This window comes from Pyxicephalus adspersus, chromosome 2 (assembly GCF_032062135.1).
Source record: "Pyxicephalus adspersus chromosome 2, UCB_Pads_2.0, whole genome shotgun sequence".
Taxonomy (NCBI): Eukaryota; Metazoa; Chordata; class Amphibia; order Anura; family Pyxicephalidae; genus Pyxicephalus; species Pyxicephalus adspersus.
Window position 1 is genome coordinate 45811305 of NC_092859.1, and position 22073 is coordinate 45833377.

Genomic DNA, 22073 nt, shown 5'->3' on the forward strand with positions numbered 1-22073 from the left:
AACTGATGTGTGCATAGGTTTTATCAAGATTAAGAGAGGCATGTCTGCTCCTATGGTTTAACACATTCTTTACTTTTCGGTGGTTATAACTACAAAAATGTTTAAAGCAGCATTAACTTTCTATTTCTAGCAATAAATATGCATTAAAAAGTATTTACCTTTTTTAGTCTATATATGAATATGCAGCCACTACATCTAAGGACTGGTAATTTATATACTACATTTAGTTCAACTACATGTTCTTGGGTTGATATATCCTTTAATCATCCATTCTTATAAACGAATAGGATTCTCCACATACCTGTGCCACATTGCCAGAAGTGTGATTGTTTTGTGCAGAAACATTTGTTGAATCATCAGTGTCAATGAGATTGTCTGTGGGGACATTCTGCACTGGTTTGAGATAAGCAATTTCATTCTGCTTCGAATCAAGAGTTACACATACATCATATGAGAATGGGAAGGGTAAACTTGTATCACTGATTTCTGAAGGACATCCCAGTGTGAATTGAGGATACACATTCGCATTATATGCTCCAAAGGTTGTTGAAGTATTGTCTTTTCTGCATTTATAAACCATTGTGATCACCACAGTTATGATGAACAAAAGTGATATAAGTGCTATAGCTATAACCAGGTAGAATGTCACATTGGATGATGTTTCTAAAATATTCGGCTGTTTTCTTATCTCAGGAACAACTTGCTGAAAATTTTCTGCTACAATTAAATTTAAAGTAACAGTGGCTGAAAGAGAGGGGACTCCATTGTCCCTAACCAAAATCACAATTTTCTGCCTCAGAGTTTCCATATCTTGAACAGCCTTTCCAATCCTTATTTCACCAGATTGTTGGCCGATATTAAGAAAAAATGGTTCAGAAACCTGAAGCAAGTTATAGGAAAGCCAAGCATTGTGCCCAGAGTCAGCATCTACTGCAATCACTTTGGTCACTAGATAACCTTTTTCTGCAGAGTGAGGAATAAATTCAAATACTGATGATCCTTCTGTGTCTGTTGGTGGGTACAAGATCTTAGGAGAATTGTCATTCTTGTCAATGATGCATATCCTTATTGTTATGTTACTATATAGAGGTGGGGAACCATTGTCTTTAGCCATCACCTGGAACCAAAGCTCTCGCAACTGTTCATAGTCAAAAGATCTCTGAGCATAAATAACACCAGTTATAGAGTTTATGGAAATGTATGATGTTACAGGAATGTCTTCTATATTGCTATTTATGATACTGTAAGTTATTTTTCCATTTTCATCACAATCAAGATCTGATGCATGAACTTTGTGTACTGATGTTCCTGGTTGATTATTTTCTGCGATGTAGATTACATAGTTAATTTTTTCAAAAACTGGAGAATTATCATTTACATCAGAAATATTTACCTGGATAGTCTTGTTATTACTCAATGTGGGCGATCCATTATCCATGCAGAAGATTGTAATATTATACAAAGAGTTTTTTTCTCGGTCCATGCTTGCTGCTGTTACAAGTTTATAGTAACTACTTGATGATGGTATCAGTTGGAAAGGCAATCTGTTAGATATCTGGCAAGCAACCTCACCATTCAAGCCAGAATCCAAATCACGAATATCTACTAAAGCTATAAGCGCACCAGGTGGTGAATCCTCTGGAATTGTTGTTGCAAGTGCTGTGACTGTTATTTCTGGAATATTATCATTTACATCAACCACTTGAACTGATAACTTACAATGTGCAACATGGCCTCCACCATCTTTTGCAGCAACAGTCATTTCATAATTATCTGATTCTTCATAGTCCAAATGATCTTTTATCCTAATATCACCTTTTATGGGATCTATAACAAATATTTTTTGTGCTTGTTCAGAAATTTGGCTCAATGAATATGTTATAAGAGCATTAGAGCCTTCATCCTCATCAGTTGCATTCAAATGAATTACTAAAAAACCAAGTGGTGCATTTTCATGTAATTTCACATGATAAAAATCTTGAGTAAAAACAGGAAAGTTATCATTAAAATCTTGAATTTCAATTCTAATTAGGGATGTGCTTGATTTAGGAGGTTTTCCTCCATCAATAGCAGTTATTATAAAGTCATACGAACTCTGCTTCTCTCTATCCAGTGCCTTTTCTAATATAATTTCTGGGTATTTTATTCCATCAGCACTAACTTTTTCACCAAGACTGAAGTATTCAACACTGCTAAGTGTATAGTATTGAACAGAGTTAGTACCTAGGTCTGGATCTTTTGCATAGCCAAGTGCAAAGCGTGCTCCAGGTGAGATTACTTCACTAATTTCTAAATCAAAAAATTTCTCAGAGAAGGTAGGTGCATTATCATTCACATCTTGGATTTCAACAGTAATTGTATAAAAACTCAGAGGATTTTCCATTACAGCTTCAAGGTTTAAAAAACAGTTCTGTTTAGCTCCACATAATGTTTCTCTGTCAATCCTATCTATCACCAGCAAGCAACCATTTTCCAAATTAATACTAAAATATTGTTTACTTGCTTGAGAAATAAATTGAAACTTTCTCAGTGCTAAATCTTCATCATTTAATCCAAGATCGTTTGCTATATTTCCAACTACAGATCCTTTTTTCATTTCTTCAGGTATTGAATATTGTAACTGTCCAGAAATAAACCTGAATAAAAGTGAAATTAAGCAGTATACTTGCCATATCATTTTTCTTGGTAGTCTTCTGTATCCAGTAACAGGAAAATATATATATATATATTTAAGTCCTTTATAAATACATAAAAATAAAAAAAAATCTGCCAGGTCTAAGATATTTTATAAAATCATCCACTGTAATCCGAATTGCAGGCTGCACAATTTGTATCTTGCAATGGTATCTTCAGATCACAACTGTAAGACTGTGGTAAAAATCATTTATTTTCACATACACAGAGAAAAATACATTTTGTAGTGCAACAGTGGCACTAAGAGTTCAAAATAAGGTATTGCAGCCTTTAAGGTTACTACTATAGATATATAAACAATAAATTAAATAGAAAGAAATGTAAAATGTATAAAGAAAAGAAAATGCAAAATTCAAATTGAAAAGTAGTAATAAAAATACTATTTCAAATAAATGAGATTTAATTATATTGAAGCTAACACAAATATTTTAAATATTGTGGTCTGCTCACAGTATAAAATCACGTGCATATGGGTAAAAGCAAAATGTGAAATTTTAGAAAAGATTTGGGAAAACCTACTATTTATCATTGTGCAAGATTTATCATAAATGCAAGATTTCAGCATACCATTTAAATGTGAGACAATTGATGATGACAATTTTATTAAGCTATATATAATGCCAAACAGAATTAAAATATGTATTTTATAATTTAGTAAAAAAAAAAAATAACATATAACTAAAATCAAGAATGTAAGATACCTGTGGATAACTATAACTGCTTAGTGAGAAGGACGTTGACCATGTATACAATCTATTACATACCAAGCCCAGAAGCACAAAACTTTTTGGACACCACTTTCAGGCTTTAAAAATTATTTGAATAAAACATCTAATCAGACTGAATGTGCAAAAAAAGAAAAATGCCTGTACTTTCATTTTAATACACAGAGCAGTTATTCTACCAAGTTATTACTTTTTTACTTCTCATACAAAATCTCAACATGGACAGTTTTAATCTGTTTTACACATAATGAAGTAATGTAAAAGCACAATTTTCTAATCCCACCTCCAACAAATATATACTATTTTTGCTAAACACAGCTGAGGTTGTGGGTGATCTTAAGAGCTGAGCTGATCTGTAGTAACTTGTAACTCTTTAATGGACAAGACAAACTCTGCAGATGTTTCTTTTTGCATATCAAAGCACAGCTTTTTCAGAACCCGAGGACTACCTGTACACAAACTCAGTAATTCCCCTTCATAAAACCTTTGATATCTTTACGGGGGCTGAAAAAAATATACAAAATATTCATCTCTGCCAGTCTATATGACCAATCAGAGGCAAGAGTTGTGTCAGTTCAGGCAAGAAAGAGACGTGAAAGAGAGAGAGATCCTCTATTGTTCCCACAGCTCAGTGTCCTACAGTGATCTCTGAGAAAGAAGAGAGCACCCTCCTGTTCATCTCCAACTCATACTCTGCAGACATGCTGTACTTCAATTTAAACTCTAGCAGTGATGTACATACTAATTTAAAATGTAGCAGGCAGTTATTCCGTAAGCTGTTTTTTCCTATACCTCCAAATTATGGAATATGGCTCCATCCAACGTCTGTTTCTTCATGAAAATTTAGAACAAACAACTTTAGATACTCTCAACCAGTCATTCCTTTTGACTGCAATTAATAAACATATATGAAACACTTGTTCCTCAGATAGGTATAACATTCCTTTTGGAGGTCAGGAGTCATCAAGTATATGGCTACCCACCATGTGGCAGATATGAACAGTTAAAATATACAATATTTATCTGGTAAAGTAAAAAATTACATACTACAATCAACAAAATTAAGATACTATTTCTATACAAAATTCTAAAAAAGTAGAGCAAAAAATAGAGGTGTATATACTTTCATGAGGATAATAAATATTTCAAAGACCCCACATGTTTCGCTGGGTAATAAATGCTGCTTCAGGGGGAATTACCAGAATATATATGTAGTAATTCCTTACAACCTTAGGTGCTCTTAATATGCAAACATGTAGTAAGTTCTACCCAATAGAAATGTCCCCTATCACACATCCACTATTGCATCCCATCTTTGGAGCATGCATATGTATAAAACATTACACCCAACAGAAGTCACTCTTTAAAAAAGGTGGTCAGGTATTTAGAGTTGAATGCTTGCACCTGTAGTTAATAACCGCAGGTTACTTGTCAGAACCACCGTAGAATAAGTGGTATCATCTAACACATTTCACCATTTTTCTATACCCTATTTCATCCTACTTTCTCTCATAAGATCATGAACCTTAAAGAGATATTCTACAAGTCAAACATGGGTGCTAATCTATTCCAGAAGGTAATCCGAATATGACTTAGCTTGGCCTCCTTCTATACCTTTGCATTCTTCCTTTTTATGGTGACACAAAAATAAGGTCTTTTATGTGGCAGAGATAAAAAAAAATAATTACAAAAGCTCACTAAAATCACAAAAACATCTATATGTAGAAGAACCAGGTAAAGTGGACCTACCAATACACTTTTTACTTTAAATAAAAGGGCAGATAACCCTTTCTTATAAAGAAAAAATGTATTAATTTTTTTTCTTATTTGCAGTGAGATCGGAAAGTGTATCACCCAATGTTGTGCATGCACAGTGTGGGATCAGGTTTTGTAGGAAGAAGAAAGTGGAAGAGGAGGAAGAAGATGGTAATGCCCAGTGCCTAGTCTGTGCCGCAATGAAGAAGGAAGACAAGACTGCCAGGAACCGACTGGACTAGGATTGTGAAGGGATCGACGACTTTCCACTAGTAGAGGTAATTTTTTTTTTTAACTGATAGTTCCACGTTAAAGCAGGCGTTAGAATGCAAACAATATTTTGCTGCATAAATGAACATGAAGTGCTAGATACAAGTTGTTGAAAGGGGAGAAGCAGAAGTCTTTGTTGTAAACAAAAGCATGACCAACTGCTGTTAGGTTTATATTAGTTTACAGAATAAATTACATGTTGTATGACATTATTTAACAGTGAATGTTTTAAACAATTCTTACCTGTTTTAAATAGGTTGCCTCTGTGGATTCTTTAGAAATATTATCTAGGGGAGCTTCACCAGTATCAATGAGATTGTCTGTTGGGACATTCTGTACTGGCTTCAGATAGGCAATCTCATTCTGCTTTGAGTCAAGAGTCACACACACATCATATGTGAATGGAAAAGGTAAACTGGCATCACTGATCTCAGAAGGACATCCCAGAGTGAACTGAGGGTATGCATTTCTGTTATATACTCCTATATCAGTTTGCAGACTTGATTTTCTACATTTAAAAATAATTGTACCCATGACTGTCACAATAAATAACAGAGATATCAAAGCAATAGCTATTACCAGGTAAAATGATAAATTGGATGAGGTTTGTGAAGTATTGGGTTGTCTTTTAATCTCTGGCACAACTTGCTGGAAGTTTTCAGCCATTACTAAATTAAATGTGGCTGTAGATGAAAGTGATGGGTCACCATTGTCCTTTACTAGAATCACAATCTTTTGTCTAAAAGAATCTTTGTCTGGAAGATCTCGTCCTATTCTGATTTCACCAGTCTGCTGGCCAATAACAAACACAGAAGGTTCAGAAACTTGTAATAAATGATAGGAGAGCCAAGCATTGTGCCCAGAGTCAGCATCCACTGCTATCACTTTGGTTACTAGATAACCTTTCTCAGCAGTGTGAGGAATAAATTCAAAAAATCCAGATTCTTCATTTTCTAGAGATGGGTAAAGAATTTTAGGACTATTATCATTCCTATCAATAATACATACTCTTACTGTGAAATTACTGCTCAGAGCTGGAATTCCACTGTCTTTGGCCATCACTTGGAACTGAAACTCTCGTAACTCTTCATAATCAAAAGATCTCTGAGCATAAAGAACCCCAGTCATTGAGTTTATAGACATGAATGAAGATATTGGAATTTCGTCTATGTTACTGTTTAGAATGTTGTAGGTTATTTTTCCATTTGTGTCAGAGTCATGGTCTACAGCGTGGACATTGAGTATTGAGGTTCCTGGTTGATTGTTTTCTGGAATATAGAATACGTAGTGCATTTTCTCAAAAACAGGAGGATTGTCATTTACATCTGAAATAACCAACTGAATTGTTTTATTGCTGGTCAAGGGAGGAGATCCATTATCCACACACTGAACTGTAATATTATAAATGGAATTTTTTTCTCGATCCATGTTAGCTGCAGTTACAAGTTTATAATAACTACTAGATGTTGGCATTAGTTTAAAGGACAATGTGTTAGAGCTATGACAAGTGACATCACCATTCATTCCAGAATCCAAATCCTGAATCTTGATTAATGCTATGACTGTACCTGGTGGAGAATCCTCTGGAATTGTTGATGAAAGAGATGTGACTGTTATTTCTGGGACGTTATCATTTATATCAATCCCTTGAATTGATATTTTGCAATGTGTGACATGACCACCTCCATCTTTAGCTTCTACTGTCATTTCATAACTGTCTGATGTTTCATAGTCCAAATTTCCAGATATTTTAATATCCCCATTTAACGGATCAATTTCAAAGATTTCTTGGGCATCTTCTGAAATGTGGCTAAATGCATAGGTAATTTCAGAATTAGAGCCTTCATCTTTATCAGTTGCATTTAAACTTATCACTACAGATTTTAAAGGTGCATTTTCATATAATCGTATGTGATATTTGTCCTGGGAAAATACTGGATAATTATCATTAACATCTTGAACCTCAATCTTGACTATTGCCGTACCAGATTTTGGAGGATGTCCACCATCAAAAGCTGTCAAAACCAATTCATAGAAACTTTGTCTTTCTCTGTCAAGAGGCTTTTCCAGTATAATCTCTGGGTACATAATGCCATCGTTGGTATGTTTCTCCCCAAGAATGAAGTACTCGGAACTCGTAAGTGAATATGATTGAACAGAATTGTTGCCTACGTCTGGATCTTTTGCAATGCCTAATGCAAAATGTACCCCAGGTGAGGTAAGTTCACTTATTTCTATAACAAAATATTTTTTAGGAAAAATAGGAGCATTGTCATTCACATCCTGAATTTCAACAGTAATTGTATAAAAGTTCAAAGGTTTTTCTATCACTGCTTCAAGATTTAAAATACAACTCTGTTTAGCCCCACATAATGCTTCTCTGTCAATGATATCAGAAACAAGTAGGTCACCATTCTCCAAATTAACATTAAGATATTGTTTCTTTTGTTGAGCAATCACCTGGAATTTTCTCATTGCAAGTTCATTTATATTCAGTTTGAGATCCTTTGCAACATTACCAACTACAGATCCTTTCTTTAGCTCCTCAGGTATTGAATATTGTAATTGCCCCAAAATACTTCCAATTAAAAATGAAATCAAGCAAAATACTTGCCATGCCATGGTCCTCTGTGTTCTTCTGTATCCTGTATTATGATCCATTTTGCACTGGTAAATACATTCACTTGTATTCTTGTTATATTTTAAGAAAACTGAAACATCGAGTATGTTTTGTGCAAGTATTTTGAAAAATCCAAATCAGGAAGCACAATGGAAGTAGTTCTGTAACGTTTCCTTGTAATATGTGTTGTGTGGGACTGGTAAAATTCATTTGCTTTTCTCATACAGGCAGAATAAAATATTTTACAGTCCAACAGTGGCACTTAGAGTTCAAAATAAGGTATTGCAGGTTTAACTAATAAGACATTTAAAAAAACTTTAATACTTTTTTTATTGCATGTTTTAGAACGCACTAAATATATTTATGTTGTAAAAAACAAAAAAAAATTCATATTATTTTAATAACTGCAGAATTAAAAATAAATTGAAATTGTAAGAGGATAACTAGCATTACTCACCTAATTTTAATGAACCACTTATTGCATTGTAGTTTAAAAATAAAATTATTAGTAACATATTACTGAAGCTTTAAGCTACGTACACACTTCCAATTATTATCGTCGGAAAACGAACGACGAACGTTCCTGCACGATATACACGAACGATCGTATAGCACCGATCCTGCACATAGAGGTAACGACACGATCGTTCGTAGATATTGTACACACAATAGATACGATCGTTTAAGCGATAGAGGAACTATGTGCACGACAGGAAAGTGAACGGACGTTCGTTCATTTCGCATGCTCAGCCCATGGACGATCAACGAACGACCGTACACACGAACGATGTTCAACGATCGTCGTCCAATCCGATCCGCCGGTCCGGTCGTTCGTTTCCAGCGACTTTCCTCGTTCGTCGGCGTCGTTGGTTACTTTTTTACGAACGATTTTTTGCCCAATCGATCGTTCGTCGTTCGTTTGGAACGATAAAAATTGGAAGTGTGTACGCACCTTAAGTATGAAAATTTTGTGCTAACCATTATCTGCTTTCACCTGAATTCAAGATCCAGAGATAACAGGTATTCTAGCAGGATTAAAGCACCAAATAATAATTGCCTGTCTAGAAACATATTAAAGTAAAAGGATGGAATTGACATCTACCAAATATTCACTGCAGGTGTATCTTCCTGATCCATGTGTTTTAAAGTGGATCTGCTTACCTGCTTTACCATTTTGGAAAGTGAGCAACCTGCCAATAACAAATTAGTGTCTACTGTTAGGTAAAAATGCATTTTACCTTCTTCTTTTTTTGATTTGGCCCTCTCTTTGTAGTGTACAGCAGTGCAGCAGAAGTGACATTTTCTGGTGCAGTCTGGATATGTAATGTCATCACATCCAATTTCACTCAGTGCACAAATAAGAGAGAGCGTTCCCCACCAGCAAGTAAACTTAGTGCTTAATCTTCCATAATGGCAGAGTGAGATATAATACCTTAGTTATTGATAATCAAATAATAAACTACATTTACGTAAGAAACATGATGTGCTGCTACACATCCACAGCAAAGTGGAAACTAAAGTTGTATGAAAAGCCTGAAATCATTGAGAATAATAAAACAAACATATATGGGGGTCTATTTATAAAAAAAGGCAATCAGACATTCAGGTCCATGTGTTTCAATGGAAGTAATTGATTCCCACCAGGGAATGTTTGAGGGTATTTCAGATTCCCATAAATGAAGTCCATCAAGTTTTCACTTTTGAAAGAAGTACAACTATAATGTGTTGCTATTTTTTATGTTATGGAATACAAAATTCCCATTTTGGCTCAAAATGTATGAAGTACAGATGCTTTTGCACTACAATTCCAGTAGTAGGTATACTAAAAGGATTAGCACTCTTGCCTTTGCAGCGCTAGGTCACAAGTTTGAATACCAGCCAGGATGCTATCTGCATGGAGATTGTTGTTCACTCTGTGTCTACGTGGGTTTTCCCCCACACCCTAAAAACATGCAGTAAGGTTATGCGGCTTTCCCTCAAAATTGTTTTTAGACTACAGTATTGACATATGACTATGACATGAGATTGTGAGCCCCTTTGAGGAACAGTTAGTGATATGACAATGAACTTTGTAATGCCCTGTAATATGTCAGCGCTATATAAATACTGGCTAATAATTAAACCGGTTTATTCTTTCAAAGGCACATTAACTGAGTGTTTATATAGAAACATATAGTGCATGAACAATAATAATATATCAAATATTATCAAGTTTATATTCTAATAATAATATAGTCTAAGATATATTATTATCTGTTATAACAGATATTAATATATTATTAATAGAATATATGTTCCGGCTCAGTGGTGTAAAGAACTTTTGTTGGTCCATTAATTACCTATACATTTTGGAAAGATTGAATTTCAGATAAAATTTGCATGAAACATTCTAAAATTCTCCAATTATATAAAACATGGCAGTTTCAATTTAATTTTCTGTTAACTTGGTAAATTTGAACACCCGTAACCCAAGTTACACTTGTTTTTTAACCTAACTTTCTAAAATACATCACACTGAAATAAAATTTGAGATGGGAAAATTCACTGATAAGTGACATAATTCTATGTCATTAAACTGCACAAAAAATTGTATATTCAATACTGAAAAGTCAACTATGAGTACTGAAATAATGTTCCAAAATTTTTTGGATCAGTAAGCAACTAACGCATTCTTCTTTTATTATATATACACACACAAAAAAAAAAACAACCAAAACCTTAACAGCTTTATGGATTAAACTTTTCTGTCTGCATGTCCAAAAAATGCACAAACAATGTAAAGCGATTAAATTGTGGCATATATTTACTATAGATCCAAAGATCATTGTTGCTTTTCATGTGTGTTACTCCCATAATACTATCTGGTTTAAATCTATGTTTTGTTTATGTTTGATATTTGTGTGTGCTAGCTACAGAAAGCTGTTTCCTGCCATGTTCCCTTAAATGAGACAGTACAGAAAATGTTTGAAATAATGAATTAAAGAAAAAAAAAAGGAAAACTGAAAGACTCAATTTAAGAAAATTTTTTGCAAAGAAAACATAAAAACAAACCAGCTATAGCATAGTTCATTGAATGAACAATAGACAGACCTACAAATATAAACAATCCACTCAGCATTGCATTTACGTAAGGCCAGCCAAGATATTTGTCATTGAAGAAGCATGACTTAGTGACTAAACTACCTAAAGCATCTAAAAAATTTAAACATTATAATAGCATGTTCCAAGTCCAATATGTGAATGAAAAAAAGTTTCATGCTTAATGAAGTTTTGTCAATTGGCTTAGTACAAAGACCTACTCCAGATCAACATATTGAGGTGTTGGGTAAATACAGTGCAGTGCAAAAACCCTCCTGCTTGCTTAAAAAAGAATGTCCTTCTACCTATAACATTTATTTAAAAATTCAGCTCATGAAAATACAACTCCTGCATTGAAAGTTCACTATTTTCACTATGCATTGAGAGTTTCTCACAATGTCATTTAGAAGCCTTAGCAAATAAAAGCAAGGCTTCTGTAGGCCTCATGTCAACATAGCTTCCCATTTTCAGCATAGCTTCCCATTTTCAGAATCTTATGTTAAGCGCCTTGCCAGCCCCTCTCACCAGCAACAGTTGACCTGCATTTTAAAGAAGTTGATGATGTCTCTGGGTATATCGTTAGGTATGCAATGAAAATAGAAAGTTTAATTCAAACATTGTATTACTGAGTTGATGGGGAAATAAGGATAAACAAGGGTAGGCAGAACAAAAGCATATCAAACCTTAGATTTAAAACAGACTTTTTTTGCTACAATTCACAGTCCCTTTCTACTGTCTGGGCCCAGCCTCCTATAAACTAATAATAGTTGGTGTAAAATGTAGTTGAAAACAAAACAAATTTCTACTTTTTTGCACCTAGTCTTCTGAGTTGCTGGGTGGGAGATCACTGTGCTTCCTGGAAGATTCCTAAGGAAGGCAAAATAGCTAAAATCTTGGATGACATTTGCAAGAGTATTTTCCAATATTTTTCTATATTCTGTATTCCCAGGATCCCTGCCAGAATTATAGTTAAATCATCCTTGCCTAAACACCATAGGACAGGGGTAAGGTGGTATATACAGTATCTGTGTTTTCCTTTTCAGGTATGTTTTATGTTTTTACCTACTATTAGCAGGTGATTTCAGAAGGGGAAAAGGGCCTAGACTGTATAAAAGGACAATTTTTCCTTTTCTGGGATCCTGGACTGCTAGATTACCCAGGTTCACCAACTATGTGCAATGGAAATAGAAAGGTTTAATTTAAACATTCAATTACCAAGTTGATGGGGAAAATAAGGAAGAACCAGGATAGGCAGAAAATAAGCCTATGAGAGCTTTAAGGAATTAAGCCCATTGTGTCTTTTATTGTCTAATCGTATAATGTAATATGGTTTCCTTTCTTCAACTAAAGTAATACAAAGAACTTGAAATTCATGTATGCCCATTTGGACTGAAATGTAGGGATGTTTAAATGGATTTGATGACAAATTGCAAAGCGTGACAGATCCAAAAGGTCCCACTTTTAAACAAAGCACCACCACACAACTACTGGTTCACTTTAATTACTTTATACTATAGTATACTATATTATACTAGTTAATTGTAACTGTATTCAATTATTCTTACCTTTTTCAAACCAGTTGCCTCTGTTGTACATTCTGTTGAAATATCAGCTGTGGGAGTGTCACCAGTATCAATGAGATTATCTGTAGGAACATTCTGGACTGGCTTCAGATAAGCAATCTCATTCTGTTTTGAGTCAAGAGTCACACACACATCATATGTGAATGGAAAAGGTAAACTGGCATCACTGATCTCAGAAGGACATCCCAGAGTGAACTGAGGGTAGAATTGATATTTTGCAATGTGTGACATGACCACCTCCATCTTTAGCTTCTACTGTCATTTCATAACTGTCTGATGTTTCATAGTCCAAATTTCCACATATTTTTATATCCCCATTTAGCCGATCCATAACAAAGATTTGTTGGGCATTTTCAGAAATTTGACTAAACGCATAGGTAATTTTAGAATTAGAGCCTTCATCTTTATCAGTTGCATTTAAACTTATAATTACAAAATTGAGAGGTGCATTTTCATATAATCGTATGTGATATTTGTCCTGGGAAAATACTGGATAATTATCATTAACATCTTGAACTTCAATTTTAACAATCACAGTACCAGATTTTGGAGGATGTCCACCATCAAACGCTGTCAAAACCAATTCATAGAAACTTTGTCTTTCTCTGTCAAGTGACTTTTCCAGTATAATCTCTGGGTACAAAATTCCATCATTGGTATGTTTTTCCCCAAGACTGAAGTACTCAGAACTCATAAGTGAATATGATTGAACAGAATTGGTGCCTACGTCTGGATCTTTTGCAATGCCTAATGCAAAATGTACCCCAGGTGAGGTAAGTTCACTTATTTCAATATCAAAATATTTATTGGAAAATATAGGGGAATTGTCATTCACATCCTGGATTTCAATAGTAATTGTATAAAAGTTCAAAGGTTTTTCTATCACCGCTTCAAGGTTTAAATTACAACTCTGTTTAGCCCCACATAATGCTTCTCTGTCAATGATTTCAGACACAAGTAAGTCACCATTTTCCAAATTAACATTAAGATATTGTTTCTTTTGTTCAGCAATCACCTGGAATTTTCTCATTGCAAGTTCATTTATATTCAGGCCCAGATCCCTTGCAATATTCCCAATTACAGATCCTTTCTTTAGCTCCTCAGGTATTGAATATTGTAATTGCCCCAATATATTTGCAATTAAAAAGGAAATCAAGCAAAATACTTGCCATGCCATGGTCCTCTGTATTCTTCTTTATTCTGTATTATGATCAGTTTTGCAATGGCAAACACATCCGTTTCCCTTCTTGTTAAAAATAAGAAAAATAAAACTGAAACATTCAGTTTGTTTTTAAAAAATCCAAATGACAAGAAGCACAGTGGAAGTAGTGCTGCAATGTTTCCCTATAATCTGTACTGTGAGACCATTGTGAAATTCATTTGCTTTTCTCATCCAGGCAGAATAAAATATTTTACAGTCCAACAGTGGCACTTAGAGCTCAAAATAAGGTATTGCAGGTTTAAATATTGACACATTCAAAGCAATGTCAATTCTGTACTAGTTCAAATTAATATTAGGAGTAGTTCCTGTATCATTGTATTCCACACATCATTGCTTACTAGATTGTTTAAAATATTTACGTAGAAAATAATAAATAGCAATATATTTTACATTGCATCACTAAAGTTGTCAATATAGTCTTAAATCACAAAGAAGCACAAAACTAACTTTGAAACAACTACAGCTGTAACTTATTTCTAATATTTTTACAATGTGTTAAATGATTCTACCTAATTAGCTCTCAAAGCCAGTCAAAATGTATGAAACATAGCATTATAGTTCACTTTAATTCCCAGACATAGTAGGTTTTCTGGAAGAATGAAACCATTTTAATTTTTCATCTTGTATAGCGTGCATTGCCTGTTAGTATAAAAAAATATACTGAATAACAAATATAACTATAGCATATTAATTCTAATGATCTAAATTTATCTTTATACATTGTAAAAAAATGCTTTACTGTGCTTTAATGTGCAATATTTCAGATTTACTTTTCTTCAAAATCTAAGCATGTTTAGACTCAGCGGTGTACATAACTTGTTGTTCCATTAAGACGTATACAATTTAGGTGCTGCATTTTACACAAAATTTGCATGAAAAGATCTGCATGTCCACAAGAATTTGACATTTCCACATATACAAAACACAGCAGTTTCAAATTGAATTTACAGTTGAAATTGTGAAAATTTTGTTGACTAACTTTCTAAAAAATATATTTGTGTCAAATTAACCTACTTAGCAACATTTCAATTTTTTAGCATTCTTTCATTTTAATTTCATGTACCGTATTTTCCAGCGTACAAGACGACTTTTTAACCCCGAAAAATCTATGACAAAGTCAGGGGTCGTCTTGTACGCCGGGTACCAGTACTTACCTGCAGCGCCCGGTGTCCTCGCGAGTCCCCTCTCTGGTCTGGCGTCCCTGCGAGTCCTCCTGTGCCTCCTTCTGTCTTCCTGCTTTTCAGCTTACACGAGTCCTCCTGGGCAGGCTCGCGTTGCTTCACAGCAGGACTCGTGTAAGCTGAAAAGCAGGACGTGAGCCTGGATTGGCTCTCCAGTGGAGAGCCTGGATTGGCTCTCCAGTGGAGAGCCTGGATTGGCTCTTCACTGGAACACGCCCATTCATTAAAGGAACGTGCCCACTCATTACTTAGAACTAGTAGTGTACAGTTCTTTCTGCTTTCAGTTCTCTCACAAGTGAGATCTGACAGGCAGAAGGAACAGTACAATACTGAGCATATAACACGACCCCCAAATGATTGGTTAGAGTGGGGGGTCGTCTTATACGCCCAGTCGCCTTATACACCGGAAAATACGGTAATTAAACCACACAAAAATATATATTTAGTTCTAAGGAGTCAAATTTAAATTCAATTTCAAAATTCTCTAGATTTAAACTATTCAATGTATCCAATCATGTTCAGATCCTTTGAACTTATTTGTAATCTTTCATTTTAAATAAATATATTACAAAAATAATCAGAAACAACCTACACTATATCAATGCCTACAACAGACTAAACTTTAAAATCTGTATGCATGTTCTACATGCCTAAAAAATAATATAAAGCAATGAAATATATCAGACTCTGTGCAAAGAAACAGTTTGGACCCTAATGACTCCACATGTACAGATACAATACAACCTGGTCTGAGTGTATGTTTGTATTATAGAGATGCCACCTACAGAAAGCTGTGACTTAAGTTGTAGTTGTTCACTTCGCCTGTTGTTAACCATATACTTTACTAATTTGCTACTGATGATTAGCAAAGGAAAAAAAGATGAATAAATGCAACAGAAACCAGAATAGTTTAATTTTGCAGCACCAATGAACCCTGCACAAAAGTAGTATGTCTGATCAAATCTAAGTAGTTATTTAGAGACGACCAAGGAAGTCTATCATATATAAATACATTTTCAATATGATATACAAAATTATGTAAATAATTCTAAAAAATATAAGCAAGCACTCTTACATATACAAACACAGAAGAAATGTCCCTCTGCTATAACTTATGCAATATACCAATTTAAGCAGAAAAAAAATGTAACTTCTAGTTTATTTTTATATCCTTCAAAGGTATTACATTGACTATTAAACCTTTAGGTCAACATTACCTACTTTGAAACTAAGATAATGGATTAGTTTCAAAAACTGATCAAACTAAACTAAAAAGTCCTTCCTAGGTATGTATAGCCCAACACCAACATACTGTATCTTTTGAAATGTAACTATTTGTGGACACTGGACCCATGTCCAAAACAAGGTCATTCTGCACAGCTGCTGCTCAATTCTCCCTTTCGCACTTACTTTGCAATTGTAAAAACAAACTGTCTGGCACAGAGTTTAGGATTGAGACAGAGAGATATTTAGCATCTACATTTTTAAGTGTTTCTGTTTAACTCTGTATTAACCATTAATTTACCATAATGAATTCTTATTAGTTTTTCTTTTTGTTTTCCTTTGTTGATTTTTTATAATAATTATTTTATATGTAGTTTATTATTTTCATTTTAATAAAGCTTAAACTTGCCTACTTTTTCATAATACCTTTGAAATGTTTTGTACCAGACTCATATCAAATTTATACTTTTATTTACAACAACAAGCTGATCAGTGTAAAAAAAAGTTTGTTTTTTAGTTTCTCTATGATTTTTGTATATGGATTAAAAAAAATAGGCCCACGGCACAAATTACTCTGTTCCATTGGGGGTATGCTGGGGTGAAAGCTGAAGTGGTTAAAATGTCTTGCATGCTAATGAAGATGACATTGAAAATTCTTTCAAATTTTTAACAAGTTTGGATTTTTTTTATTTAAATATGTTTGAGTGGTCTAGAGAATTCAAGACAAATGTGTGTACCTTGCCAGCGGTACGGGGCCGGAAATTCAAAATTTATTTGTATTGCATTCAATACAAAATAACTGTATTGAATGCAATACATAGGATTTATATGTGTAAAATCAGTACATTGTCTTTCATGTTTATTTATTTTACAGTATAATATATTAGTATGAGTATATATTTTTTTTAAATTTATTTAATTTATTATTTTTACATGATTTTGTGTTTCAAACTTTATTATAACCATACTATTATATTTTACTGTAAAATAAATTTTCATGAAAAACAATGTACCGCTTTTAGACATATAAATCCTGACAGAAATGTACTGCTAGGGAGGTTAAAAGACAAATTTTTATTTTAAATTAAAGGTTATTAGGAATATTTTTCTAAGAAAAACTAATAAAAAGTACTAAGGAAATTATGTGCTAATAATTTATGGAAGTTTAGAACAAACAGCTGTTGGATAATAAGTTCTTTTTTATAAACAATGCATCAAAACAGCATAGGTGGATTCTAAAGTACAGAAAAACATATATTGGTTAATGGAACCACTGCTTTTTAATTTGGGTTCTTTTGCTCTTTTCTCTCTCTCTTTATTTTGGAATGATATCCTCCCTTTATTAAAGCTCTCCCAGGCTGGAGAGGTTACACTTTCATCAGTAAAGCTGGGTAATCAACCAAACCTGAAATGGATTTGTTTGTTAGCAAATGTTTTAAATCCTGGATCAGATCTATTACAGGTTTTTTTGGATCACCTAGGTTCCCTGATAAAACTGTATCTTCTCTAGTCTTGAAGGGCCCATCAGGTCCATTTTCTCTACCTGTATATGTTCCTCTATTGTCACCAAGAGAAAGTGATTGGAAATTTCCTACACATATATAACAACCAATAAAATATTTTTTTTAGAAACAGACAAGTATAAAACTTCCCATTTCCAAACCATCCCCTATGCTAAAAATAGTGTTATATGTGTATTTTTCTGCATTGTAGGTAATTATTTTTACTTTCTGTGACCACAGAATCCATTTTTTTTGTTTTGATATGTGAATACTTTAAAACTATAGCATGTATAATAAAACAATGTCTACATTACACAACCAACAACACCAGGTATGATTTTTTTTTCATTCATCCTGATTGCAGTCTATTAGACTATGCACTCTATTTTAGGTCTAGCCCTTCTCAAAATTGATATTTCCTATTAGGAATTGAGGTTAGGATGATCATTACATACATTCTATACATTGCCAAAATCAATACCACCCATGCAATTCATTATTTGTGTTATACCTAATTATCTTGATTTTTCAGCCTTTCAATTTATTCTATTTATTTTTTGTAGGCAAAGTGAGTATTCAAACTATCACATTATCCTTTGTTATGCATCATGTAGCTGGTTCTAATACTCTAAGCAAGGATCCAGGAAATTACATTTTGGAATGTCAAAATCCATCAATTTATAAAACTTCAATAATGTTGATATATCATTGTTTAATGCTTGGTAACACTTTTATCATTAATGACACTTGGATTTTTCAATGTTACTTGCTATCCGAATCCCAATAACGAAATAATGAATAAAAATGCAAAATTCACTTTACATACCTGACCTTCATTAGCAGAAACATCCAAAGCAGCCGAAGCACTGGTATCAATGAGGTTGCCTGTAGGGACATTCTGAACTGGTTTCAGATAAGCAATTTCATTTTGCTTTGAGTCAAGTGTCACACACACGTCGTAGGAAAAAGGAAATGGTAAACTTGTATCACTTATCTCAGAAGGACATCCCAGAGTGAACTGGGGATATACATTTCTGTTGTATATGCCCAAATTTGTTGTGGAACTTGTTTTTCTGCATTTAAAGATAACTGTAGTCACCACTGCCATAATAAATAATATAGAAATTAGAGCTATTGCTATAGACAAGTAGAATGTTACATTAGACGAAGCATCTGAAACATTTATGTGCCGTTTAATCTCCGGTACAACTTGTTGAAAGCTTTCAGCAACAACTAAATTTAATGTGACTGTAGATGAAAGAACTGGGACTCCATTGTCTTTTACCAACACCACAATCTTCTGTCTTAAAGAATCCAAGTCGGGTAGATCACGTCCTATTCTGATTTCCCCAGTTTGTTGACCAATTGTAAAAATAGATGGCTCTGGAGCTTGTAGTAAATGGTAAGACAGCCAGGCATTGTGTCCTGAGTCAGCATCTATTGCAATCACTTTGGTTACCAAATAGCCTTTTTCAGCTAGGTGAGGAATAAATTCAAAAAATGTTGATCCCTCAGTGTCCAATGATGGGTAGAGAATCCTGGGAGCATTGTCATTTTTATCAAGGACACATATCTTCATTGTGACATTATTACTTAGAGGAGGAGATCCACTGTCTTTGGCCATCACAAGAAACTGAATCTCTCGTAACTGTTCATAGTCAAATGATCTTTGAGCATAAATTACCCCAGTTACGGAATTGATGGACACATACGATGACACAGGTATATCTTCTATAACAGAGGTTATGATGCTATATGTGATTTTTCCATTCTCCCTATAATCTGGATCTGAAGCATGGACACTGTGTATTGAGGTCCCTTGCTGATTATTTTCTCCAATGTAAATGAAGTAGTTACTCTTCTCAAAAATAGGAGGATTGTCATTCACATCTGTGATAGCCAACTGAATAGTTTCATTGCTTGATAGGGGGGGAGATCCATTATCCATACACTGTATTGTAATATTGTATGCAAATGTTTTTTCTCGATCCACGTTTGCAGCAGTGACAAGTTTATAATAACTAACAGATGATGGTATTAGCTGAAAAGGCAATGAGTTGGAGATCTGACAAACAACTTCACTGTTTATTCCAGAATCTAAGTCACGAACATTAATTAATGCTATGACTGTCCCAAGTGGTGAATCCTCTGGGATTGTTGGTGAGACAGATGTAACTGTAATTTGTGGAACATTATCATTAACATCAATCACTTGTATAGCTAGCTTGCAGTGTGTAACAAGGCCGCCACCATCCTTGGCTTCTACTGTTACTTCATAAGTTTCTGTAGTTTCAAAGTCCAGATTTCCAGTTATTTTAATGTCACCAGTATGAATATCCACAGCAAATACCTGTTGTTCATTTTCAGTATCTTGGTTAAGCGAATATGTAATAATAGCATTTGAACCATCGTCTTCATCAGTTGCATTTAAATGAATCACTAAAAAACCTATGGGTACATTTTCAAGTAATCTCACATGGTAGCTGTCTTGGGTAAATACAGGAAAATTGTCATTAAAATCTTGAACAACAATCTTCACTACAGAAGTACCAGATTTTAAAGATTTCCCACCATCTGTTGCAGTTAAAATTAACTCATAGAAACTTTGTTTTTCTCTGTCAAGTGAATTTTCCAGGATAATTTCTGGGTACTTAATGTCATCTTTAGTAATTCTCTCTCCTAGACTAAAATACTCATTGCCAGTAAGAGTATAGGCTTGTACAGAATTAGTACCAAGATCTGGATCTTTTGCATAACCTAAAGGAAAACGTGCTCCCGGTAGAGTTACTTCATTTATTTCAATATCAAAATATTTCTTAGAAAATGTAGGTGAATTGTCATTCACATCATGGATTTCAACAGAAATTGTATAAAAATTCAGAGGATTTTCAATCACAGCCTCAAGATTTAAAAAGCAGCTTAGTTTTGCACCACATAAGGCTTCTCTGTCAATTCTGTCAGATACAAAAAAATCACCATTGTCCAAGTTAACACCGAAATACTGTTTCTTTGCTTGAGAAATAACTTGAAATTTTCTTACTGACAATCCTTTAACATCCAGCGCAAGGTCTTTTGCCAAATTTCCAACCACAGATCCTTTCTTCAATTCCTCAGGAATGGAGTACTGTAACTGACCAGATATAATTCTGATAAAATACAAAACACAACAAAATGTTTTCCAAGTCATTATCCTCCGTGCACCTCTGTGTATTCTATTTTCATCCATGTATTCCTATTCTTCTTTAATTGATCCACAAAACAAGGACATAAAATTTGAAATGCAAGATGAAAAAATATCCAGGCAATTCAGATGCAGATAGGAATTCCTGCTGTATCTTCTCCTGAGCAGCACTGTGCAGCTTTAGTGAAATTCATTTCATAGTTTTGAAATTCAAGCAGTAGAAAATGTTTTACAGTCCAACAGCACCACTTAGAGTTCAAAATAAGGTACTGACATTTCAATTGCTCAAAGCATTATTCAGGATTTTATCAGTGATAAAATGGTATTTATTATTCCTGATTTAAAGTTATGCATATAGTTAAAAAACATCATGTAATATGTAATATTTTTTTATACAAATTGCTTCCGAAAATTTTGAAATATTTGTAATTCTTTACTAACATTACCCTATTAGAATTTACAATAAGTAACAATAACCAGAAAAGAAGACTGGAAGCCATATGTTTTTGATATTGTACTATATACTTATTATATAGTACAGTGATAAAATGGTATTTATTATTCCTAATTTAAAGTTACACATAAAGTTAATAACATTATGTAATATTGTTTTCATACAAATTGCTTGAATTCTAAAACACTGGTAATTTTTTTTACCAACGTTACCCTATTAGAATTTACAATAAGTAACAATAACCAGAAAAAAAGACTGGAAGCCATATGTTTTTGATAATGTACAATATACTTATTTTTTTGTTCTACCCTACTTCAGCCACTTTTTTTTTCAATGTACAAAATATCTACACTACCCTAGATCAGTATATTGTATTTTTTTAATCCTATTTGAAATGTAGACATTATATTAATTAACTATACTAATACTGTGAATTTAACAGTTCATTATGATGACACTCACGTAACATAATACCTTCCCAACAACTAAATGACAAAACAGTCAACACAAACCAATCTAACAAACATTCGAACATTTGTACCATCAGTCAGAATACACTAAATATTTCTAGGGTGAAGGTATTA

General features: G+C 33.7%; 1 protein-coding gene across 11 annotated transcripts in view; it reads right to left on the minus strand.

Annotated features, from left to right (window-relative positions):
- The window catches only part of LOC140323507 (protocadherin gamma-A4-like), a 301537-nt gene that overhangs the window by 225104 nt on the left and 54360 nt on the right, over positions 1-22073 (minus strand). For 2 of the 11 annotated variants that reach the window (XM_072400643.1, XM_072400642.1), the window contains exon 1: positions 18681-21060. The exons of 7 other annotated variants lie outside the window; for them this stretch is intronic. In XM_072400643.1, coding sequence (XP_072256744.1) covers positions 18681-21041 — 2361 coding nt within the window. In that variant the 5' untranslated portion in view covers positions 21042-21060. Of the gene's footprint in view, positions 1-301; positions 2612-5687; positions 8121-18680; positions 21061-22073 lie in introns of those variants that run through there. 2 more of the 11 variants (XM_072400627.1, XM_072400645.1) reach the window with 2 other exon arrangements.